The sequence below is a fragment of the Rhinolophus ferrumequinum genome, chromosome 14 (assembly GCF_004115265.2).
Source record: "Rhinolophus ferrumequinum isolate MPI-CBG mRhiFer1 chromosome 14, mRhiFer1_v1.p, whole genome shotgun sequence".
NCBI classification, from domain to species: Eukaryota; Metazoa; Chordata; class Mammalia; order Chiroptera; family Rhinolophidae; genus Rhinolophus; species Rhinolophus ferrumequinum.
In genome coordinates this window covers 10,474,020-10,500,523 of record NC_046297.1, presented here as the reverse complement: position 1 = coordinate 10,500,523, position 26,504 = coordinate 10,474,020, and the positions used below count along the sequence as shown (strand labels likewise).

General features: G+C 40.9%; 1 protein-coding gene across 12 annotated transcripts in view; it reads right to left on the bottom strand.

Annotated features, from left to right (window-relative positions):
• EYA1 (EYA transcriptional coactivator and phosphatase 1) overlaps positions 1 to 26,504 on the bottom strand; it is a 303,123-nt gene that overhangs the window by 116,755 nt on the left and 159,864 nt on the right. For 6 of the 12 annotated variants that reach the window (XM_033126637.1, XM_033126635.1, XM_033126646.1 and 3 more), the window contains 3 exons: positions 11,844 to 11,921; positions 1,616 to 1,685; positions 1,145 to 1,290 (listed from right to left, as the gene is read on the bottom strand). In XM_033126637.1, coding sequence (XP_032982528.1) covers positions 1,145 to 1,290; positions 1,616 to 1,685; positions 11,844 to 11,921 — 294 coding nt within the window. The remainder of the gene's footprint in view (positions 1 to 1,144; positions 1,291 to 1,615; positions 1,686 to 11,843; positions 11,922 to 26,504) is intronic. The other 6 variants (XM_033126638.1, XM_033126636.1, XM_033126644.1 and 3 more) reach the window with 4 other exon arrangements.

Here is a 26,504-nt window from a genome sequence, read left to right as displayed (position 1 = left end):
TTTTAAAATCGGGTTTAAAAACACTTAGCTAGGTCTGAACATTCAGTTCTGACAGTTTTGAAATAAAACTATCAAGGGTGAAGTCATAATACAAGTTAGATTTTGATTTCTATTTATTCTATAAGAAATTTATATATGGCCAATTTGGTTTGGGGTAAAGGAAGAAAATTAAAGGAATGAAATAATTTGTATTTTAATTATTAATGACATGCTTCAAAAAATACATTGGTTCTTTCAATAGACTACAAAATATTACAAAACAACAGAAGCAGAGACATAATTAGATCACAAAATATAATTCTTATATTCTATCAGTCCTGTCCTCCAAATGTTCATGTATTTTTTTCTTTATCATTAGGTTTTATGTTTTTTTTTAATAAAATGCCAATAATTCATATTTTTCTACTCAGACAAGCTGTAACTTGTGCAAAATTACAATTGATTTGAAGAAAAGGTATTTTGAAAGTCTAAATCTCTTTAAAACTAAACTTTGGGGTTTTGTTGTACTTACTTTTAGCTAACAGGTATTGACCCTGTAACAATTGAGTTAAATTATACCCAGATAAAGCTAATCTCCAGGAGGGAAGAACAAACGGGGAGGTGAGCTTTAAATGTTTCCTGATTTGCCTCTTTAAAGTGCAGCCCAAGCCGAGATATGTAGATCGCTTTTCCTACTGGTTGATAATGCTGAAATTTGATAATACCACAACCCTCAAGTTTAGGGTTTGTTGGATTCCGCTTGTACTCTCTTAATCATAGCGAGGCATCTGATAAATAGGAAATGCATCTTTACCCCAAAAGACTTTATTCACAGAAGTTTTATCGCAAATATGCACCAAAATACTTTGGATTCCAGAGCCAAGTGCTCAAATGGCAAATTAAGAGCTGAGATATAAATGGAATAAACTGAGAGCAAGAGAGCCTATGAACCACGCAATCTGTTTGCCACCTCTGACCTCAAGATAAGTAGCCACCAGTTCTCACAATGCTCATTAAGAAACAATCACATTAAGAATGTGGACGGAAAAGGTGACAGCGCTTCCTAACGTGGCCCAAGATGACAATCTGTCAGTACCACTCCTGTGAGGCTTTCACACGTAAGGGGTATGCCCACTAGATCATGGCCCCATAAAGTAGCACTCACCATATGAGGAAATTCCATACGGCTGTCCCGGCTGTGGGTATGTGGCATACGCTGTCGCTTGTTGCATTCCTGTGGTAAACTGTGTTTGCCCATATGCAGCCATAGTTTGTGAGGAAGGGGTAGGGAGAATATGTGGGTATGCTCTGCTATTTGTCAGAAATGACAGAAAATGAAAGCCCATGCATTAGATGGAAACATGCAAGGTCATTGATTCACAAGCATATCACAAATTGCAGTAAAAAGACTGTCTCTTAAAGTACAACTTTCAAATAGAAGATACCAAGGGCTGAAAGCCTTCAGTGTCTCTACTAGATGAGGTCCAGAATAAATTTGCACAAAAACATTTAAGTCGCTATGAAACGCACTTGCGTTTAAATTAAGGTGTAACAAGTTGGCACAAGGCATGACTTGAAATAAGGCAAAAGACTACTCAGAACAGCTACTGATTGATTAAGAGAAAATACATCTTACTTGGAAGGATAGATCTGTGGTGGGGAGAACTGGTGAGTTGGTCTTGGGCTGAAGCTACTGCTCCCAATTGCTGGAAAAAAAAAAGAAAAAAATAACGCACAATAAATAATCAAAGCAAAACACAAAACGAAGTATACAGCAGAGATCCAGTTTGAACTACAGGCTGACAAGATGAAATGGCAGCTATTCGATCTTTATGACCTGCAGAAATGCGAATTTCATACAGTCGACCTAACAGGAAGTTGAACTATATTAAGAAACCTATAGGAACTGATTAAGTGGTTCTAATTTAATATGAACTCTTAGAAAACATAGTCGCAATCTTCTTAAGTACCTGTCAGCATGATGTGATGGATTTTACAGTGGCATGCTAGCCGAGTACACAGAGTCCTGCTACTGTCTGGAGAGATGCTAAAAGTGGAGTTGAATTGCAGGGCTGGGCAGGACCCAAAGGTCACCTGGCCTATTGTTTCTGCTCCACGGGAGCGCACACACCTGAGACTGTATTACCAAGAAACAGGGTCTAATCTTCTCTCTGGTGAATAGAAATAGGACAGGCCCTCATCTGCCTGCACCGATTTAGCGACGCTTTTTTTGTTTGTTTGTTTGTTTGGTGGTTTTTGTTTTTGTTTTTGTTTTTTTAGTAAAAATGCATTCCTATAACTATCTTAAATTTCTCAAGTTGCAAGCTATGCCTGTTTTTTCTCGTGCTGAGGTGGGTGCTCCTTTGCCTTCAGTGACACATGCTCAACTTCAGTGTTCTTGTCAAAAAGTTGTTTTTTAAGAGATCATGAAAGCACTCAAGCAGAATTTTGTTTGTGTTAAGTCACATACACTTAATTCAGTATGGCTCAGAAATACAATAAACTCTCCTATCAAATGTTCTCTTATGCTCACGCTGAACTGAAGAAGCAAAAATCCATTTTTGCTAACATTAGGCCTTAAAATGGTGGTTTTCAGCTTCTTTTACTGTAAATAAGAGCTATTTTTGTACATATATGTCTATACACATTTATATTTATATATACACAGATATACAATACACACATATATACATATATACATATACATGTGTATACACACACACACATACACACACATATTAATTTTATTATTTTTCCCCCTCAAATTCTCCCTATCCTCTGTCTACGATGTATATTCTTTGGGTACAATTGCTACAAAATGTAATATGTTTATTTTCTTCTTCACTAATAATCCCTGTCTCCAGAGGCTCTATTATTTATTAACTGTATTCTCCATTAAAACCCCTTAAAAGGTGCCATGCGCTCAAAGTTTCATGCATTGCTCATGACGTCACATCGGTACATTTACGCTTCTCAAATTTAATTTGCTAGCTGGTGGCTGGGAGAACAGTGCTGGGGTCGAGCCAGAATCACAAAACCTATGAACAACCCTTTCCTGGTAAAACACACAGGCCCAACCCAGTGACAATACAACAGATCTAGATTGCCACTGCTCATTCCAGCTGCCAGACTCCAACCATCTGGCAGTCAGTTTGGCAGAGACAGAGCCCTTATTAAAGGGATGGCAGGTCACCTCAGCTGTGTCCCTCTGCCTTTGGGCACATGATGAGTTACTGTTCTGTTCCAGGTACTGAGTTTGGTGCTGCAGACGCACAGACAAGTTCTGTCTGTCACGCGTGGGGAGATGACACACAAATAGCCACGAGGGGATTAAAACACTGCAGTTTATAGAAAGGAGGGATTAATGACAGAACACTCTGACCACCAGGGACTACCCTTTATCCAGGTCATCTGTGATTACAACCTCTTGTCTTCCCTTTTCTAAGGGCAAAGTAGATTCCTCCTACAGAGATGCTGGAGAAGCAATATCCTCCCTGCAGAATCTTAGTTAAAAATAAGTTTTAAAGAATGAAAGCTACAAGAAAAAAACCCACTGGTGCCTGATGGCGGGAACCAGAGAAATCCCTTTTACTGTTTTCCAGCTCTGTCCCTGTGTTTTTCAAACTGTGGGTCAGATCCCATAAAAAGATCACACACTCCACTTAACAGGTTACACCCAGCAATGTTTTTTACAAATAGGATAATAGCCTAGAAAAAGATATCAGGGTTATCACACAGGGTATGGTAAATTCTGCGAAGTTTTGCGCAGATTATATGCCTAGTATGTGTGTATGCATGAAGAAAGATTTGGGAGGCTGCAAGGAAGCACAGGTCCTAGAGTCAAAATTTAATTTCAGCTCAGATTCAAGTTCTAAGTCATCTGCATGGTATTGGTCCAGTTCCTTGATCCCTCTAAGCCTTGGTATGTTTTCTACAAGACGATGGCAGTAATACTACCTGTAGGATCGTTGTGAAGACTAGACGAAATAATTGACAAAGTACGTCACACTATGTCTGTGTAATAAAGGTTTCTTTTCTCAGATGCCCAGATTCCCACTCTGTCCCAAATTTGCCCTTCCTTCTGTATTTTTAATTCTACTCAATGCACAGCATCACCATCTGTTCAGCAAAATGTTTAAACACAGATTCTTTGCCTCTACTTACATACGGGGATAGAAATTAAGTAACACATCCAAGCAAATAAATGGGAGAGCTGGTATTTGAACCCATGGCTGCCTGACTCTTTTCATCAAAACATACTATCTCTTGACACCCTACATAGAAACTAGACACCTCAAAATCATCTCATTCTTTCCCCCTTCTATTTGATGATACTCAAGTCACCCGTCCAAAATGCAGAAATAGCCTGTGGAGCTTCCGGCATCCTCCATTCCGTCTCCCTTCCCGGTCCAGGTCCTCAGTAGGTCTCACCTGAACGAAGGCAACAGCCAACTAGCTACCGTCCCTGCATTCCACCCACCGCCCTTTGCCACCGCCTCTCACTACTGCGACCACAGTGCTCATACTTAAATGGAAATTTCTTCATGATCATTCTCCAGCTTGCAATCTCTTGACTGAGCTCACACTGGCCCTAGGAAAAATTCCAAATTCCTTGGCAGAGCACACAAACAGCATCAAGCTTCCACGCTCCCCTGGGCTCAGTGTCAGGGGGCCTCCCTGGATGTGAGGACTCCCCATACACGCCCCCACATTTTCATGTCTGTTTCAGCTGTTCCTCACACCAGACCTTCTGCCTTCTAATGCTCTTCTTTCCTCTGTTTGACAAACACTTACTTCTCCATTGGGGCTAAAACATCTTTTCTCTTTAGGATAATGGCTTCCTTCTCTGGACTTTCTTCCAAAGTTACAAACAGTGGCAAGGCAGCGTCACAGCCAGCACGTGCAGCCTAAAGATGTTCGTTTCCTCTGCTAACCATGAGCTTTCGGGACCAAGGACCTCTTACTCTGCCTCGTCTCAGCCCCTGACAGAGCCCGGCATGTGGTAAGTAACCAATAAACAACATTTGTTCAGTGAGAACGTGAGAATTAGGTCCTAAACAAAGTAGATTTTTTAAAAAAATCACAGTGACCTGAAGAATGGTTAAATTATTTTATTTATATACATACAGAATAAACCTGATTCAGGTCTTTGGCAACTGGAGTAAATAGTATCTTATGAAATAAATGTGAATAAGAGCCTGCAATGCTGCCCTAGTGTCTTCTGGCTACTTACCTAACTATGTGTACCTAAAATTATTGAATATTTAATGCCATATAATAAGACATATCTTTGGGGCTTTCTCTAAATCCAAACCCATGCAATCTCTGTGCGACCTAAAAACTCTTCCATTGTACATCTCAAGCATTTTCCCCCTGAATTGCCTAAAACACCTTGAATTTTTTAAACACTAACTTAGGAATTCAGATTAATTTTAATTTCCTGGGACCAGAATAACCTAACGCAAAAAGAATGTCCCCAGGTCATTTAGCAAGGTGAGCAAAATGGTTAACTCACCATTAGTCACCTCCAAGTTACATATGCCCGAGACTTGGGAATGTATGGACCACTGACACCAATCTGTTTAGCACGTTTATTTCCTATTTCTATTCCATTCTTTCTCTCACTTCTAACACGTAAGCTGAAGAAGCTCCCCAAATCTTGTTGTAGGAAGTAGGAAGGGCGAGGCGAAACCGAGATAAATAAGAGTCACAAGCTTGAGAATCCACGGAGAAGACCAATAGAAATCTCAAATAGCAAGTTCTCAGCTCACGTCCCCCTCCCCCACCGCAGCTCCCATCTCATTAATGTCCATCCACATGATTCAGCCGAACAATTAAGTCGAAAGCCTAGAAGTAAGTTTTGATTCTTCTCTTTCCCTCACACCCTTTTATCACAAGTCAAGCCAGCTCTCCCTTCAAAAATATATTCTAAATCTGGCAACGTCTCACTTCCTGTGTCTACCACTGTGTTCCGACCAGCAACGCTGTGGCCACCAGAGAATGGAATGGCACCATGGCAGTCAGGACAAACGCCCCCACCCTCCCCTCTCTCCTCCACTCCTTTCCCCCAACAGAATCTGGCACATGTCATCCTGCCTCGGTGGCTCTCCCGAGAAGGGCATGGGCTGACACAGGGCTTTCTTCTGAAGCAGGGAAAGGCTAATCTCCCTGCTTCCACTTATCCCCTGCCCACTCTTCTCCCATAGCGCATTTTCCACACAACGCTGATCTCTTAAAAACATAAATTAGATCATGTCACAAGGACCACCCCAACCCCTTCCCTCACTTCCAAGTCCTGTGATCCTATTACATTTAGATTAACCCAAATTTATTCCCTCACTGCACCAACATCTGTACTTAGATGCCCTCTCCTCATGGAAGCCTTCCCTCTGAAAGAGCCCTCCACCTACTCGTCACTCGTTCCTTTGATGTGCGTTCCTTTTCTTCACAGCACTGGTCACTATTTATTAACAACGATCACTTACCTGTCACTGCCCCTTTCTCCCACAAGAACGAAAGGCCCATGAGACAGGGAACCTAGTCTACTTTTTCACTGCTATTCTCTCTGCCCAGAACACTGCCTGGCACATAGTAGGCATTCAATACCTAACTGTTAAATGAATGAATCAGACCCAAAAAGTTACGTCTTTTTATGAACAATTTTAAAACCTTGAAGAAAACATATCTGGCACACAAGTATCTCCTCCTCTAGAAGCATTCCTGTTTCTATTTCCAGGTTCCAAAAAGCCCCAGACATCAACTTTGTATGATCAGTATCACAGAGGGCATTTTATTTAACAAATTAGTAACACATTTAGCCTTTATGGAAGTGGCGGCAGCAGGAGGCAAAGACATTTTGCGATCCCTGAAAACACATTATTTTCAACCCCCAATTGATTTTAACGTGTTAAATCATTAAAATACTGCTTTTCATTGCTAAATAGCAAACGACCACCGCCTCCCTCGCTTTTACAAACCTAATAAATACTCTTGCAATTTGTAATTCAGCCACATGCCTTGGAAAACCCAATCCTTCTCCTGCTGTCTCGCCACGCCAGGATACCTGGAAGAGCGAGCCTCCCGCCTCCTTCATGCTTTGACATGCTAGGGTTCCTTGGAAGACAGGGGTAGAGAAATCTATGACCAATGTCAGAATGCCTCTGTTTCTCCTTTATCCTTGCTCTTTCCTTAACACACCCAGGATAGTCAGGATGTAAAATTTTAAGCCATCATGGAGAAGGAAACAGGCGTGGTGACCACAGATACAAAAATCGTCTTGGAGTTAAATGCTTGGAGACTGCTTTCTGCAGCCTCTTCTTTCTCTTATAAACCCTAAGTCCTGTTCTCAGCCACTCCAGCCTGCCATGGTTTATGCATCATTATAGGAAGGAAGGAAGGAAGAAAGGAAGGAAGGAAGGAAGGAAGGAAGGAAGGAAGGAAGGAAGGAAGGAAGGAAGGAGAGGCGGGAAGGAGGGAGGGAGGGAGGGAAGGAAGGAAGGAAGGAAAGCAAATAGGAGAAAAGAGAGAAAGAAAAAGTAAAGCACATGAAAAGAATCCAGCCCAGCTTCCTGATCCCATCCCCCAGCTCACCCAATCCTGTCCTCTGCCTCCAACACAGAGAACCAATCTATGGACGACAAGATCCTCTACAGCTTCAGTCTCTTCACCAAACTCTCCCTCCACTTCATCTAAGCCTTTCTCTAAGGCCCTTGCTCTCCTGCATATCTTTCCCAAGTAGAAGCTGCTCATTCTCTCAGATTCCAGACACCACAAAGACCTGAGCACCCATCCTTACTGTTGCTTTTTCCAAACCATTGCTTTCCTACCTTCCCACAAAGCCCTTCCTTCTCTGAGATTCGTGACAGCCCTTTCCACGATGACCCACCTCCTGGACACTGCCTTCCATTTATCGAAAACTTCAGTATTTGAGTGTATCCCCTGACAAGTTCCAACATTATGTTGGGTTACGCATCCAACAGGTTTCTCATCCTATCTAGCCCTCAACGCTGGCCTTTTCCTTCAACCATCAAGCTCAAGATCACATCCTGGACCTTCTTTCTCATTCCACACTCTCTAACCACAATAGCACGGACCAATTCAGTTGGTTACTTAACAAACGTTTACTGACCATCACCACCTGCTCTATTCTATGGTGGCCACTGGGACTGAGTGTGAACGAGACAAACAGAATCTCTCTTCTCATCTGGCTACAGTTTAGTAGCAAGAAGGACGATGAAAAGTAGTTTTACAAGTAGTGATGAGGGCCGAGGAAGGGAAGTACAGAGAACTACTAACTCCAGAAGCATGAGATGGAGGCCTCACTGGGTTTTGAGATTAAGAAAGGAACATCTGTTTCTAGAATTTTCATTCCTTTATTTCCATCTCATTTGTTCTCCCGCCTCATCAAGAGATGCAGGACCCCTAACATCCTTACCTTCCCTCAATTGATTCTCCCCTACCTTTGCTTTCTTTCTACTTATCCTAGATCCATGAGTTGGATTTTAAACCATTCTTTTACTGATACTTTCAGTTCTCTTCTCTCCATATTCTCTCATGCCCGACCTGAAAAATCCTCAACCCTGGATCCAGAGAAATGTCTTTTTACCCAGACAGCTGAGCTCTTGCAGAGAAAAATTTGTTTGGACCGTCAGCTCAGCTGTCAATCCACCTGTAGGTTTCCAGGCGGCCTCATGCTTCCCGATTCCTCACGGCGTCGGTTTCAATCTTCTGCTTCTCTTCGAGCTCAAAAGCCCATCACTACGCTCATGTTGAGTCACTTCAGAGGAAAAAGTAGGAATTGCCTCAATTTACTGCCTCCTCTGCCACTTCAAACTCATCTGCATGACTTCCATTCCATCTTCCCTGATGTTTCTGTGGAAAAGTTCTTTCTTTTCTAGGCTGAGCCTCTTCTCCTCTGGATTTAAGCCATTGCTGTCCCATTAGAGACTTCCTTCATTCTGCCTACACCTTTAACCTCTACCTCTGTCAAGTTTGCGCTGGCGGCAAAACACCCCGGACCTTCTCAATGCCATCCTCAACCCTCTTTCTAATCTCTACCTTCTCTCCTTCTTGAACACTTACGTACTTGAAAGACATTTTTCTCTTTCCTGTCACCACCTCCTCACCATATTCAGGAAATCATCCACCCGTTCAGTAAACGTTATGAGCACCTGCGTAATAGATGCTGGGAACTATGTTGGAGATGCAGACAGGGCACGTGGGCCAGTGGATACCAGGGGAAGGAAAGCCCATCCATCCCCAGAAACTGCTGTACGCTAAACCCACTGATATTTTCATTGTTAAATGTTTCGTTTTTGACACAATTTGCCACTTGCACAAAAGTAGAAAAACTTCCCGCAGTATCCTTCACCCAAACTCCCAAATGCTAACATTTTATGACATGAGCTGTATCCTCTATTCTCATTCTCCCTCCCTACCTCCCTTTCTCCCTCTCTGTAAATATTTCACAGATATGATGTCCCTTTACTAATACTTTAGTGTATATTCCTTCAAAACAAGGAATTCCTTTACCACAGTTATCAATATCAGGAAAAACAGCAACATAATACTATTATCTCTAGATACTTTCAAAAAACTTAATTATCTCATTGCAGTCTGTGATTTTTAACTTGCACTTGAAAATTATTCCTGTTTAAAAAGTATGTTATATCTATGCATGGTAAAAAAAACTTTGAGAAAAGAAAAAATTAAAATGATATCCCACTCTCCAGAGAGAGCCGTCATTAATTTTTGTGCACACAACACAAAGGCGCATATATCTACACATGCCTTTTTAAAAAAGAAACAAAACTGTCATAATGAACACACTATTCCTTGTAATCTGCTTTTCACTGACTACAGTTAACGTTTTCTCATGTCATTAATGTTTCAAAAATATATTTTTAAAAGCTGTTTATGAAATCCATCACATAGACAGAGCTTCCCTGAAATTCTTCCCCACTTTCACGTCCACTTCAACACTCTTCCTTCTTCCCCAACCACTTTTGTTCTCATTTGATCCCTTGCCTGTCTCTTATATAGTGGTTTTCCCCGGGTTCTGTCTTCAACCCTGTTCTACTCTGTACACTTTCACAATTTCCATTCCAGATCTTTCCTGATCTCCAACAGCTTCAGGTGGATGTCGCCTCCCAATCCACAGGCCCCAAACTGAAGCCACCACCTTTCTTTCTCAGTCATGGTCGCCTTGCGTTCCCTCACTCTGATCTTCTCTCTGTGCCCACTCGTTCTCCATGATGGTTGGTTACTAAGACCATAAATTCTATTTCATAAATATGTTTCATCTGTCACCTTCCCACACCCATTGTCAGTACCTGATTTCAACTCTGCAGCATTTCTTGCCCAAATTAATGTAAAAAAAAAAAAAAAAAAAAAAATCTCTGACTGGTGTCTCCACTTCCATTCACCAGCCTCCCCTCCATCCCGCCACAGTCATGATTCTGTCTGTGATTCTGATCGTGCAGCCCCCTTCCCCTGACGCCTCCCACTGCGCTCTGGGTGAAACACAAATACCATCCAGACATTCATGCCTCTTTAGACTCTAGCGCCTGCCTCCCCTCCACCATGTCCCTCACTGCTTACACAGTATACACCGAGAATGGTGAACCAGTAACAGTTCCTCCAAGTTCTTTGTCTCCTTCCATGGAATACTCCATCTGTCCAGCTCCCTTTCCCCAGTTCTACGTGTGCTTTATTCCCACTTATTTTTAAAGGCTGAGTGCAGGCACCTCCTCCAGGAAGCCTTCCCTGACCACCCCAATCCCAACCCAATCTTTGTTGGGTTCTTCCTGGGTTTTCTTGGGTGTCCCTGGGTTTCCCTCTGCCATTATCAAACTATTGTGAGGGTCTACTCGTTTTTCACGTTATTAATCCCCAAACCAGGACCATTCTCATACGTATTTGAAGCCATAATAACACAAAGCACATTGCCTGGCGTTAAGTCAAATTCTGTACGTGTTTTACAAAAGAACTAATGGCTATAACACCCTTTGTTATTTCCTTATTGCTTCCATCTGGTATCATTAGCATAAAAGTTATGCATTTGCATTTCATTACATATCTATGAATAATTCCTTTTAATTGTGGTATGTATTAAATAAATGATCTTGAGAGCTAGATTAAATCGATCACAAATTTTTGTTAAGTATAGCATTCCCATCGAGAGGTTTTATAAACACAGGGGACAATATGAAAATGGTTAAACATTTAAGAGTTACATCTGATAGAAATAACTTTTAATTGAAACAGTCCAAGCTGGGTAATTTGACAAATTTATAATCACATCCTCACAGTTAATTTACTATCACAATCACTTTATCAGTAATTTCATTATCACAGATGTGACATTCGAATATTTTGTGTGTTGGAGGCAGACTTTTTTAATATGAAAGAGATTAAAAACTAACTTGAGGATTTAAAGCTGCTTTACAAATCTGTTTAATTTAGATCTATAATTGATATGACAGTTACTTGGGAGGTCTGTGTAGGGGGTATTAGAAGCTAAATTTCGGCTCCCTAAGTCTGCATGATTGGAAAAATCATACAAATGAGAGAAAAAGGGAAGGAGTCCTTAATATAATAAAGATAATTTAGTAAAAGAAAAAGAACAATGCCCCTTTTGAGTTTATCTCCTTTACAGGATACCAATATTTTCAGCAAACACTTTTTCATACTTAATAAAAACATTAGAATGTGACTGTGAGACAAGCTGCATTATATATCATACACACATATATACCATCCATGTGCATGTACACACATACATATACATATTTGTATTGATACATAAACTAGGAAAATAATGTTTTGTATTAATGTAAAAAATAAATCTAATATTTCTTCCTTACCTGAACCTGAGAAATTGTCTAAAGACCCGTCTGCTGTTGTTGAAACTACTTCACTGCTGCTCATTGGCTCTGTTTTAACTATAAAAATAAACAACATGTGTCAGATACCCAATTAATAGTTATTCAAAAGGCAAGGTAGAGAAGATGCAACATTTAAATACGTTACATAGAAAAATCATTTCCAAAATCAGTCATTTTGTATTTGAACATAACTCAGATTAAAATTCCTATAAGGTTGGTGCACAAATAATTGCGGTTTTTGCGATTATTTTTAACCTTTTAAACCGCAATTACTTGTGCACCAAACCTAATAGAATCTTTTCAAAAACCATTCACATGGTAAGTATTTTCTCCCTAAGGCAGCAATCTATTGTGACAAGTTACCCTTTAAAAGAATTGCTTTAAACTAAAAGTAGTTAAATTCATTGTTACGTTACACATTTATTGAATTGCTGATTAATAAATAACATCTTAAAATTTGCAAAACGTGGATGTAAAATTGTTTCCTTGGTAGCCATTTGGCCAAACAGAGTCAAAATGACAGAATGAAAAAACTTGAAAAAGTGGGAAATAATGCCATTGGGTTTCCATGATGCTCAAGTTCAGGTGTATGTGTGCACGCGTGTGTGCACATGTACACGCGTGTGCACACATGCGCACACACACACTTTCTCGGTGACCCAGCATGGCTAAAACACAGAGTACTCAATTCGATGCATTACTACCACCCAGCCATGTCTGGCTGCCAATTTGTCAGTATCCAAGGTACACTTGGTACCCAAAACACACTAAATGTAAATGAAGCAGAAATGTGTCCATTTCAAAATAATCCTGATAGCAGTCAATTTGTGGGAAACACATATAACCTTTGATAAAGTCCCTTGGGGCTGTAAAATAAAAACATTTAGATTTATGCTACAGGTTCTCCAAAGCAACTCATTTAACTGATGCAATGATGATATTATTGCCCCCCTATCAAATAGATAAGCCAGACCACCTCAGGACATTTGTCATTTCTCCTAGGGTTAGGTTATTTTTAAGTGAAGAGATAGCATTACTGTCTTCCCTAGAAACTACAAGTGATGCTACCATCAGAATTTGCCTAGCCTACTTCGTGGAAGTTCTCCGTCCCCATTAACAGGTTTTCAGAAAGAATGCAATGATATTTTAGAGGCTACTCCAAAATCAACAACGTGCTTTCCAAAATGAAAGCCCTAACGAGAGAACATTTGGGGAGGCTTCTCTCACAAATACATTCTGCAATGGGAACGGGTGATGGAGAACATGCAGGTTTCTCTTCTCTCAACATGGCCAATCTCTTAGAAACACCTGGCAAAGGACTAATTCACCCTCCTGGGCCTTCAAAACTTTCACTAATGCATAATGAGTGGCTTTAAAATAGGCATTATAAATAGTTGCAGCAGATAATCCCTTTCAAAAAATTAATTATTTAGACCGTTTGTAACAAAGCTGAAAAATAAAACCAGTGAAACTAACAGGAATCACTCCAACTGCTTGCTTTAATGTAGACCAAACAATAGCATAACTAAAGCTTTCACTTTCCCGCCACTTGTTTTGGGTTAGAAGACTTAATTCATGCTAATCAATTCTGACATAAGTCTGTGTTTCCCTTCTCTCTTCACTCCTCCAGGCAAGCTAATCATCTTCTCTTTATAAACCAGTATACCGCCATCGAGTTAGGGAAGCAGGTATGCCACCGGAAGTTTCCCGTTCAGTTGTCCACATCCTATTTTACCTTCCTTAAAAAGAACTCATACAATGCCCTGTATGTAGAAAGCAATAGCTCTGTTTCGCTCTGTCCTGGACAGATGACCACTGAGATTCTGAACACAGAATCATATACCACATGCCTAGCAAAAGATCAGAAGCAGACCCACCGGGCACAGGTCATGTAAAGTGCCTACTATGTGTTAGATTCTTCATAGATGTTATGATTCATCCTTTTAAACCATCCTCTAAGTAGGTCTCAGAACACAACTCACACACTCCCTAGGTAGATACCGTCTTCTTGTTTCACATGCAAAAAACTGAAACCAGAGGGGGTAGGCATCTGCCCCGAGTCACAGGAAGTGGCAGAAATGGGATTTGAGTTGGGGTCGTTTTGATTCCAAGGCTTGAAGATATGGCAGTAAGTGGCACTTCCCAATAACCAGAGCTACTCTGTGACAGAGCAAGGCAACTGAGTGGCAGTGTCACACCGTCACCGTCCTCCTGGTGAGTTAGCACTTCCAGGCCAGTGAACTGGTTAGAAGATCTCCAGTAGAAGCTGAACTGGCTGGGAAAGACAGTGAAGAATACATTTTCCACGGCATGGGACGTTAAGCCCAGATTGCTTCTAACTCTTTGCAAATATAAGATCTATGGTTCTGTAGACTGGACCATAAAATGAGTTGGTGAAAGCCTGACTATATCAAAACTACTCCTGTACCCCTAAAACCTACCCCAGCTATTCTCCGTATGATCGGCTTAATCAAATGTAGCTTTCACTCCCAAAAGACACATTCAATTATACTTGAAATGCCACTAAAAATAGGCAAAAAGAATAGGAAGGAAAGAGGAAACTTTGTTTTCTTTTACGCCCAAGTACACTGCTTTTTGCCATTGTTCAAATGGACCATCTATACACTAAGGAATAAAGACTCGCTTTTGCTAATGAATCTGATTTTTTTTTTAAAGGCTCACTGTTGAAGAGAAGAGGATGTACATAAGGTAACTACCAGGATATTCATGATTTTATCAGTTACTGTAATTGAATACTTTGATCACCAGGGACCTTAGGCTAAAGAGACTGGTGATTTATTGTGATGGAAAATAGTTTCTGAATGAAAGCCAAACGAACAGAGATCACTTCTGACTTTTGTTGTTGCCAAGCAGACAACCACCGGAAAGTTAAAGACAAGAAAAATCCTTCGCCACCAAAACTTTACCCTTTGCCACTAGTGCCACCACAGTTATAATATGTTGTAGATATAATAGAGCACCTGTCAAGGTTTTGAAATGAAAACACTTTTTTTTTTTTTTAAGTCTTAGAGATTGAAGCTACTGTCACATCTGAGAACAATTATGCCATCTAAACCACCTATCTGGAAAGAGAAATCTGTGAATGATCTGTTGCTGTCTTCCAAATAATCGTAGAATTCTTTTGTCTCCATATTTGTTCCTTCATCACAGGCCTTTAGACTATGAGAAAACAGAATTTTTTATTCTCTTTTGCTCCCACTCATGGGTATTTTTTTCTACCACGCCAAGTTTCCAATCTTCCATCGGATACTTAAAGGCTTATTCTCCTTTAAAAATATTCACCCCTCTAATGTCCCTGATTCCTCCCCTACCCTCCCCAACTCTTTCACTTGGCCATGCACTTGGCCTGAGCTATACTGGGCAACTTGTGACTCTCCAGAGGTACCACCAACATCCCATCTGTCAATGCCTTTGAGCTTTGGTTTTGGACTCAGAGAATCCAGTTACCTGCCATAAGCCTTTCTAAAAGTTACTTGATCTCGTCAACCTTACTCATCTCATATACAAAAATTTAAAAATGAATGCCTATGTTACAGGAATGCAGTAATTCATAAAAATGTATGTAAAGTCCCTGGGATGAAGTAGGAGCTGAAATTATATTTATCATCATCATTAGTCCTAGCAGCGTTCTATTTCTGCTACACTGAACGCCTGAATCCTGGGAACAATATTGAATACAGAGTTGAAAGCCCTGGCTCTGGAATTATCAAACGAACCTCAGTCTAGCTTTGCTATTAACAGTGTGAACCTGGAAGAGTTATTCCACTTCTGCATGCCTCAGCTTCCTCATCTGTAAGTGGGGATAATGTACTCACGAGCGGATAAAAAAAGAGAAATGCTTATAAATCATTTAGCACGGTGCTAGGTGCAGAGGCCGTATTTTTATAGTCATTCTATCATTACAGCGTCTCTTTAACCATGAGAAACCCAAGTCTTTCTTATGGGACAAGATCTACTATAACCTTCACCTTAAAGATAAGCTTACTCTTTAAAAGCAAATCAGAGGAATCTAAAGTGACTTGTGTAAGATCAACCCTGAGGCTATTGCCTCAGGAGAGCCCAAATCAAATCCAGGTAACTTGGATGTAACTCAAGAAGGCAGGACTAAATCATGATTCAGAAAACGGATACTTGTGTGGTCATTACAATCAGTGTATGTTCTTTCTGAAGAAACAGGGTAGCAGGAGCAAGGTGGTGCACGTGGCAACAGTGATGGGTGATTCCAGGAGGAAAAGGTGGGCATCTCTCTCTAGCACTGTTTAAAGCGAGTATACTGAAACTGGCCCATGAAAAAGACACCTGTCTTCCTTCACCTTAAATTGAAATGGAGATACCTATCAGACCACTGGAGCAGGTGACATTAGCTTCCAAAATCACCCAACCAATCCAACACACCCTGAGTGTGCTCACCAAGCAACTTTTGGCTCCACTTCCAATGTTGTGGTCATATAAATCACCGCCAGGAAGACGACAGGCTCAGCAGGGGAGAGAAGTATTCAGTCCATTTGATTAGTTCCATTTCTCACCAGGTGTTAAGAGGACAGTTAAAGCAAGTTCACCCCCAAATGACAGCTCTGCCTGCTGGACCGGGAGCCTGCCTCAGTGTTCTGAAGAATTCACCCAGGACGGCACCAGCCTGAGTAGATACCCCTCAAGCAGCCGCTAAGCTCACCTCTTAACTTTTCCTCCAACTCTAACCGTCCAGCTTGTCTTTGTGTGGCACACGCTCGGTCTTCCTTTCTATTTTGCTTCCCGCTGTGAATGCGCAAGCACTTCAAAATCCCAGCTCACCATTCATTCCTCTACTACTCTATGATCTCATCATCTCTTCTGTCTCAATGAAACGTACCTTCCTTCCACTTTGGTTATTAAATGGCTCAGCAACACCACTGGCCAGCACTGTGTTACCTCCAAGAAATGTCACCTTGTACCTTTTCCACATGCTCACTTCTGTCAGACTGGCTCATCAGGACATCCTGCTCAAACCCCTATCCATTCTTTCACTCCAGCTTCCCTAGGCCAGTCCGGAACCTGGAGCTCCCACCCGAGAATCCTGGGTTGTCTCTTTTCCAAGCTATCTTTTTTGCCAAGCTCGAATCCCGGGATGGGCATTCTCCAGCTGTTCGCTCTTCGGCCGCTGTTCTGGATGACCACGATGCGTGAGCTGACCGATTCCATGAAAACGCGTGCTTCCATATTCTTTTGAACAACCCTGTTGCTTGAGAAGCCCCCTTTTCCATTTCGTGAGCCTGAAAGTTTCCATGGAGTCGTTCCCACTCCCTTCAAGCCCTTGAACCACACCTCATCTGCCATCACCAACTGTTTTATAAAGAATGTTGAAGCTGCACTAAATCTTTCAGTTATCCTCCTGCAACATTTCCCCGTTTCCCACCGGTTAGTCTCAGTGGAGGCTGCCTTTCCTTTAGTGAAGTTAACTTCTACAGCTTTGTCCTTAGTGCTACTTCCACACCTCCTTTGCAACAAAACTCCGTTGTTTCATTATTTGGTCTCTCAACATCCTCAATCATCCCATCCAAAGAGGCTGCTTCCCTTCCACCTACAAAAACAGACGGGTCTCCCTTCATATTTATGTTTTCTCTCCACCATGACACATCTCTCCCTTCTTTCATCACCAAGTTTCCTGAAAATGTGTTTCAAATGCTTACCTACTCTCTCTTTAATCCTTTGCATTATCCCTTTATAGCGACTATTTTACCCTATTTCCCCGAAAATAAAACCGGGTTTTATACTAATTTTTGTTCCAAAAGACACAGTAGGGCTTATGTTCAGGGAATGTCATCCTGAAAAATCATGCTAGGGCTTCTTTTCCGGTTACGTCTTATTTTCAGGGAAACATGGTACTAAAAGGACTTTCCAAATCTCCCAATTCAAACTTTGCTCAACCCTGATTTTCCTTCATTCGTCTGTAGAGTGGGACACCTCTGACATTTTTCTCAGCACTGATCAACACAAGACAGCAATTATTTTCCTCTTTTTCCCTTCTATGGGTCTATTTCTCTGATTTGTCTTGCTTTGTTGGCCCTGTGGTTCTTGAGTTCCACCTCCCTCTTACCTGTCTGAATTTTCTCTCACAATTGTTTCTTTCCTGGCCACACATTTTTAAAAATCACTTTCATGTAACCGACTCTCCCGAATCTCTGTCCACATGCACATCTGTCTCCTAGGGACCAATCCCCATATCCCAGTGATGCAAAGCCCTGCCCAGACCAAGGTCAAACTCGATCTGCACAAACGTAAAATCATCACCTGAGCCCTCTGTCATGGTCACATCACCTAGACTGGAAGTTTACTTTCACCCTGATTTCTCTCGGCTCTTCTTTCTCTACACCCTAGGACCAAGTCTATAGCTTCCACGTCTCTAATCTTTCACAACCATCTTCTTTCTAACGTCTATCTTAGTTATCTTACGGCTCTTCTCTTGTGAAAGTGGGCAAATGTGCCTTTCAGCTACTACTTTAAATAGAAACATTTATCTTTCCATAGCCTAGATTTGAGAGTCACTCGTGGCTCGGAGACCTTCCGTAAGGTCCCTATTTTCTCCTGAGTTCAGTTACCATTCCTCAATCATGTTTTCAACGTCCTCTATACTCTACCACCAACCTTTTCTTCTCTTTTGTTGTTGTTTTTGTTTCCAATTCTCCCATCACACACTTCGTATCTGTATAACAACTAGTAACTTACAAGAATTCAAGAGTGTCACAAAATACACGGTCACACGTGGTTGTCCTCCCTTTCCCGTGTAACACTTATCTCCATTGCACAGGTCAACAACCACATGTACCTATATATAGTCAACATTGAAACCAACCTGGTCTACCAAGACATTGTTTAACGCTGCCTCATATCCACAGTGCAGCAGTGCCTTTCCCTCTGGCATCAAATGTTCTACAAAACTTCCATCTGACAAAATCCCACAGTTCCTTCAAGGTCAACTAAAGTCCCACCTGCTTTGTCAAGTCCTGCCTGATCTGTCACTGGGGGGTGATGGTTCTTTTTCTTGAGCTACTGAATCTGAGCTTTTATTTCCTGCAGACCATATATCCTATTCTGCCTCGTTTTACATTTCCCAGTCTTATCCATTTTAATATATTATAAATTTGTTCACAGGAGGATCAGCATCTTTTTATATACCTCCAGATCTTAGCACAATGCTTAATACATAGTTGGAACTCAACAGCCATTGAGGGAATAGACGAAGGTAAAAATGTACAGCTGACTTAAAAACCAGATTAGAACTGACTTTATGGTCCTGGGCACATTGCACAGGGCAATTAAAAACTGTATATGTTCAAACATAACATAATGTTTCATTCCTCCCAAATTATCACTCAGTCAACTTATGCGCCGGTTCTTATAAAGACTCACTTACAGGACACGTGTCTGTTACGTTATTTTGAACAACCAAAGTGTTCTTTGGAGAAGACACATTAGCATAAAGTAAAATCAATCATTGGAGCGTTTGTATGTTTAGAGAGGACCCTGCCTAAATCAGCAAAAAGAGAGGTAAATACAACACAGAGATTTAATAATTCATGGGGCACGACCACCCAAAGGCCGAAATTAGAAATCGCTGTCAATAAGCCCTAAAAGAACCCATTAAAAAGCTACACTGCACGTGATTACACTGTAGATAACAAATGTAAACCTAGAAGACAAAAGAAAAGCACAACCATTGTAATATTGTGTCATCGTTTGGACTCAATGGCAATGTCACTCACAGATTCAACGAGCACGCTTTCTCACACCAGGAGGCAAAAGTGCAAACGTACGTTTTTAAAACTATGTCAAGTGACTCAGAGAGTGTCATCAAAGGATACCAAAGGCATACGTGAAGAGAAGGAACAAAATTAATGTAGGAAATATGAAAGTGGAAAACAGCAATATTCCTCAGTTTACATGTTCCACGTTATATCTTATTTTAAAGACACATAATTGAATTAATAAATTAAATATAAGTAGCCGCGTAACTATTTCTTCTTTATCTAACAGTGTGTATATCCTTGAACCTAACGTATTCTCTTTGGTGAGTTCCCATTTGGAGAAGGAGCCATCCCTTTATATTTGGATTGGCTCTATAGCCTGGCATGTAATTATTATCTCTCCAAAGTTTTAAAGTTAAAGCCATCCGCTTTGTCTTAAAAGAGGGTGGAAAAATTACAGCTCTTCAAAAGAGCACATCTGGTACAAACTTATGAGAACCAAATCAATACGTCTAAACCAAATTTGAACTTAAGGGTATATATACATGGCCAACAAGAAATGTGTCAATTTCAAAACTGGTTATTCCCAGGAAGTAGAGCCTATTGGAGTGGCATTTTACAATGACTGTAGAGGTCTAGACTAGCTGATCTTTTTTTTTTTTCTTTTGGTCAAAGAAATGATATGTGGTAAATGATGACGGCTCCTTTGAAATGTCTCTTGCAAGTCCACTTTCCCTGTTTTGCAACTCTCATTCTTGCCATACTAGCTCAGGTTCCTCACACACAAAATCTGGGAAGATTACGTGAGGCTCCGTCAGGCTGCTCATCTCTCCCCCAATCCACTCGCTTCTTGAAATTGCTGCCACATTAATACCTAAAACACTTCCACCGTATCAATCCCTTGGTCAAAATATTCAGTGGCTTTTCTATTGGCTCCAGGATGAAGTCCAAATTCCTAAGCCTAGTATTCAGGGTCCTCCCCTGCTTGGCTCCACCGAATCCTTCCAAACTTATCTGCTATCAGTTCCTTCTTCAGCTATAACTGGTCTCCTCACAGTCTCCAGAACTATCCTACCTTTGTTCCTACTGCTCCTTCATTTAGAATGCATTCCATCTCTTCTCAACCTATTCAAATTCTACCCATTTCCCAACACTCAGCTCAGATTCCATCTCCTTCTTGAAGCCTGGCCAGATCTCAGGGAGCTGAAGAGCTTTTTTTTTCTGAACTCTGAGAGCACTTTTGTTTGGATCAGTGGCTTCTAACCTTCTTGAGAATGAAGCCCTCTTTCTAACACTAAAATATTTCAGGACCCAAATGATAGTCTGGTTTGAATCTGTTGATTGAGAAAGTGCATAATGACAAAAGCCTACTGCAAATTTTCAGACAAGAAAATCCATCCTTAAAAAAAAACCGTAACAGAACATCTATATGTAAAACAGAGTTTAATTGATATGTGGCCTATTCATTTCCTCATCCTACAAAGATTCTGCACAAAAGAATTTGCTGACCTTTGGTACTAGTTCTGCACCTCCTGGGGATCTCTCAGCTACAGATTAAAAATCCACGTCTTCATAATTTAATCGCCATACTACGACCTTTGATGTTTGCCAAATTTTCAAAAAGTCTTGTCTCCCTCAACCAGACTGTGCTGGATTCTTCAACATACAGTAAAAACTAAATAAATGGTTCCTTCCTAGGACACGTTAAGTATTTTAGGTTCACTTTTTTTCACTAATATGTTCCTGTAAAATTTTTTTATAAGTACAGAAAAGTTAAAAGAATTACACAGTGAATATCTATAAACCTACCATCTAGATTCCGCAATTAACCGATTACTATATTTACTTTTCCATATCTATTCCTCATAAAACCGTCTTATTTTTGCATGCATTTCAAAATAAGTTACAGATGTAATACATTTCAACATTCCTACCATTAATGAGAGTTCATATTTGTTTATAGATCTTTTTTAAGTAAAATGTGTATATAATTAAATGCACAAAACTTAAATGTGCTATTGGGTGACTTTAAACAGATGCCTACCTTTCGATTCCAATGGGGATCTAAATATTTTTAGGTTGTTATTCTAATGGAAGCAAGGCACAGCAGGGTGAAAAGACGGCTCCAATTTAAGAGCTAAAGTAGCAATATAACATTCTCAGTTTTGGACATAGGCAATACTGAAGTAGAATTTTAGCCTGGAAAAGTAGAGTTTTTAAAGTAGTTTATGTTTATTGAGCACTTACTACATGCCAGGCATTGTATTAAGCTCTTTACAAGCAATGGAGGGGTTTGCTCCTCGTGGCCAGTTTATGAGCAATTTATTGCAATTATCACATTTCAAAGAGGAGGAAACTGTAGCTTAGAGATGTTTAAAAACTAACCTAAGGTCACACAGCTAGTTTCAAATTTCTTTGATTCCCATACCTTTTATGAAACCACTGAACAGTCAAACGTTTTCTGATTAGGGTTTTATCATCCTTCATCATTCCTCGGATGGAGATCTGAACAATCAGTGAAAGGCACAACAGTAGCAAAGTGCCAGAATACCTGGGCATTGAATAAAAAGTGTACCAGTGTATGTCGCAAATTAGCGGATGGTAAAATAAATTATAGCATATGCAGCCTGGAAGCAGATGAGCCAGCTTGGACTCAGAACCTATCAATGTGGAAAAACAGTCCACTTGACTAAAACGTACTCAACCTACCAAATTTACATCTCAGGTCACACACCCTTTTCTTATCTCTTCCCTTTCTTCAGAAACTCCCAGGAGCACCCTACCCGTGTTGTGTATTAATTGAGCAACTACTCACTGAGTCCCGCAGGTACTCAGAGTACCTGCAAAGGCCATGAGGCGATGGGAGGTTATCTCAGAGGAGGAGGAAACATCCTCTCCTCCCATGGAGACACTACAGTAGCCAGTCCCAGTGGAGATGTTTTCATAAATATAACATTTATTATCACTTAACAATAGCTACAATTTTTGAGCATATAGATGCTAATGACTGTGTTTAGTATTTTAGATAGACTAATTGTCATAACACCTGTGATAAAAGTGAGACCCCCCCCCCATTTTACAATGGAGAAAGCAGAGGTTCAGAGGCTATAGATGATGATGGTGATAGCACTGACAGCCAATGGATGTTAAGAACTTCCTAAGAGCCACACACTGTTGTGTTTTTCCAACTCATGGACCCATCCTCTCAACCCTCTCTAAGTAGGTACTCTCATTATCTTCCTTGTACAGACCAGGAAGTAGAGGCACGGAGCTGCTGAGTAATTACTGGGCCTCACACTGGCTGGCTGGTAAGTGGCAGAGCTGACAACCTGACTTCAGAAGCCTCTCCCACCGCCCTGTTCTGTTGCCTCTCGAAATCCACATGTCAGTTGCATGGTTAGTAAACAGCTGAATTGTGATTTACTAGCTCAGGTTAGTCTGAGTGTGAAATTCATGTTCTCACTTTCGTGCAACTCTGCTTTCCTATGTTTTTAATATTACTCGTTCCCTACCTTTCCTGAAGGCAAGTATCGGATGTAAATTTATGCTGAAAGAAATAATAATATGTACGAAAGCACATAATTTCAGATAAAAATACCCTCATGACTTCTCACCCGGAGTCTCCTCACCACCCACGACAGCTTCAAAATACCGCCCAACTATACTTCAGAAACACAGATGCAATTACATCACTCTCCTCTTTCCAAGCCTTCAGGCTGCCCAGCTCCTGCAGCACTGAAGGCAAACTCCTGGACCTCAGACATAAGGCCCTTCATCATCTGCTTTGGGTGACTTAGCTCCATCTCTGTGCACTTTGCATACGTCCGTACACACACACACACACACACACACACACACACACACACACACACACACGGGATTAGGATGTCTTTGCTACAGCTGGACAATCCATGCTCTCTCTTCCTTCCTGGCTGGGCACCCAGCGTTTTTCTACCTCTCCTTCAAAACTCAGTTTAAGCATTACCAGCATGCAGAAACCAACCTCCATCCTCAGTCACCTGAATCCTGATTACGCGCCCCAGCTTCCCTGCAGAGTCCAGCCCTCATCCTCAAGTATGGTGGTCAGCTGACTACAAGTCTGCAAATCACAGGAGACTATGAACTTCTCCGGGCAACAATGGTATTTGAGCCAATTTCTAGACACAACCACTTAATAAATATTTCTTGAATGAATTAGCGATGCAATGGTGGATATACAGTGTGATATATATTCTTCTGTATCTTACGCATATATATAATCTCATGTGTTAAATACCTATATATTCTTTTCTCTGCAGCTTACCTACGTCATTGCTCCTGCAATTTTTCTCCACCTTAAAAATGTTTACCTCCAATCATGACTCTTTCCCATTGGGTAAGGATACTCAACCTAAGTGTACCAACTGCCTGATCTTTGTAACATTCAGTTCTTTCTTGGACTGTGTGGAAGTTGCTTCATCGTTGCTAAATACTGTTCGGTTCAACAGCTGAAGTTTTCGTTTATGAAACAGTTAGGAGCATGGGACAGATGCAGGTCAGTTACTACAGATCAGATTCAAATGGTGGGTGTTCTCTGCCCGGATGGACTTCTGTCTGACCCGGTCTGTGACATGATCATCTTCAAATATTTGAAAAATGGGCTTGAGATCCTTATTCAATTTTGCAATGCTTTGTAAATAAAATTAAGGAGTCTCTTCTCTTGTACTTGTTCACCTGTATTATTTGCTTAGTACTATGGGGCATTCATTCAACAAGTATTTGTTGACTGCGAAATCACGGCCAAGCCTTCTGCTAGAGCTGAGGACATAATTGGTCTGTCCCTGCCCGGAAGGAATCTAGAGACCCTACCAGGTAAAACACACATATCCATAGACGCTTCCTTCACTGGGTCATAATCTTAGACAAAGTAACAAATAATGTTTAAGGCAGGTCAAGTATTTGAGTAAGAACCAAGCTTCGGGGCTGTTGGGGAGTCCAAGTCCTAGAGTGTGAAAGATGTGGGCTTTGAAATCAGCCTCCCGTGTCTTTAAAAGTGCATCTCCAACACAGCGTAAACACAGACGAGTCACTTAAACTCTTTAAAATGAGATGCATAATAGTCACCCTGACTTTTCTGGAGGATAAAATAAGGTATCTAGAGGGTATAAGCGATGTGTTCAGTAAATAGTGGGGGCTCCGTCAGTTCAGCTTATATGCTTTCTTTTGCTAAAAAGTATTCTTTCCATGAAAAATTCCCCTTAATTACTCATGGATGCAATGGTAAAATAGGTAAGCATTTTAGATATTGATTCATTTTATATAAGAAAAAAAATGTTTCCAATTTGTATTATGGGAATAATAAAATATACCTTCTTGGAATAGGTTTGGTAGACTTTGTCTACCTTTTTTGGTGTAATGGAATATTGGAGGAATGAAATAAAACTGAGAAATCTGCAAACGGCAAATTACCAGGAACATAATCATAATAAGCTTTTACTTATATACAATTGTGGGTCCTAAAACTTAATATCAGTGAAAAGCGAATCCCTGATTCAATTCTCAAACATGGGTTTTGTTTGGAGAAGGCCATCACTGAGGACGGCTATGTGACAGAAAACTTTTTTGCTACCCTAAGTAAAAATGGAAAATTTTTAATTACGTACATATTTTTTATATTACATTGTATGTTTGGACCCAAAAAGAGGAGAATGAATTCCTCTTAGACCTTCTCAAAGTAAGCAAAGAAAACAAACCTGCACATACACGTGCACACACACACACCACTTTATCTGTATACTGCTTACCCCAAATATCCTTCACCATTGCAAGAAATTAGAAATTACTTACAGCAAGGAATCCATGACCGAAGGGATAAGGATTCGCCTAAATACTAGCACTCACTAAAGGTTCACTTATGTCCCTGGAAGGAATCAGAAGATTCCCCCAGAAGATAGGATGCTGTTGGAGAAATGGACCACTGTTTGTACCCATGTTCTGGCCCACGTAGGGGAGAGATATTACAGAACTGTGATTCTCTGAAGTATCAGGTATTGGGAGGAGGTGAAAACTGTCTGCATCCAGTCATTAGTTCATCAAGAAGCCTGGCTCCTAGAAACTCGGAGCCTCGTTCAGGCAATAAGCATTGGTGTCCCTATTCTTACAGTGGGAGATACAGTCAGCTATGTATGCCAGGCTCGAGTATGTGTGCCAACGTACCAGGCCCTCCACTCTCTACCCCTTCATTCCTCTGACTGGCCTCTCACACACTCTGTCATTCTCTCTCCTCCAGCCACACTGAGCAGCTTGCTGTTCCTGGAACATACACAGCAGGTCCCTCACTCTCGCCTTTGGCAACTGCTCTTCCTACGGAGCACCCCCACAAATGCCACTTAACCTTCTTTGAGTTAGGCTTGGTTAATATCATCCAGTTCTCAAAGCCAAGAGAAATATGACCAGAGTTATCATGTACTTAAAAATACTTTCTGAGGTCGAAAAGGTATATTTGAACAGTAGCAAAACTGCAGCTACTTTTTAGATCTTACCGTAATTCAGCTCCTATCCAAATGTGCATAGAAGAATGACGTATAATGAAAAGCAGAGATGACTTCCCATCTCTGTTGGAGCCCAGAGAGGCTGAATATAGATGGCCGGCTGACAGAATTATAATTAAGTGTAAAGCTTTGAAAACTGGTAAGAGACAATTGCCCTAAAAGTTCACCTACTGATGGCTTATGCTGTGCACGTGTGACACCAGAATGGAATCACACACACACAAGGACGTACAAACCAGAGTACAACTACCCTGGGGTGATGTCCTCCTACTGATGTCTTTTTGTCATCAAAGCGTCTGCCATTGGTCCTTTTACAGCTCTGCTGTTTGCTAGAGAATGGTGTCCTCCAGTCATGAAGACACCAGGAT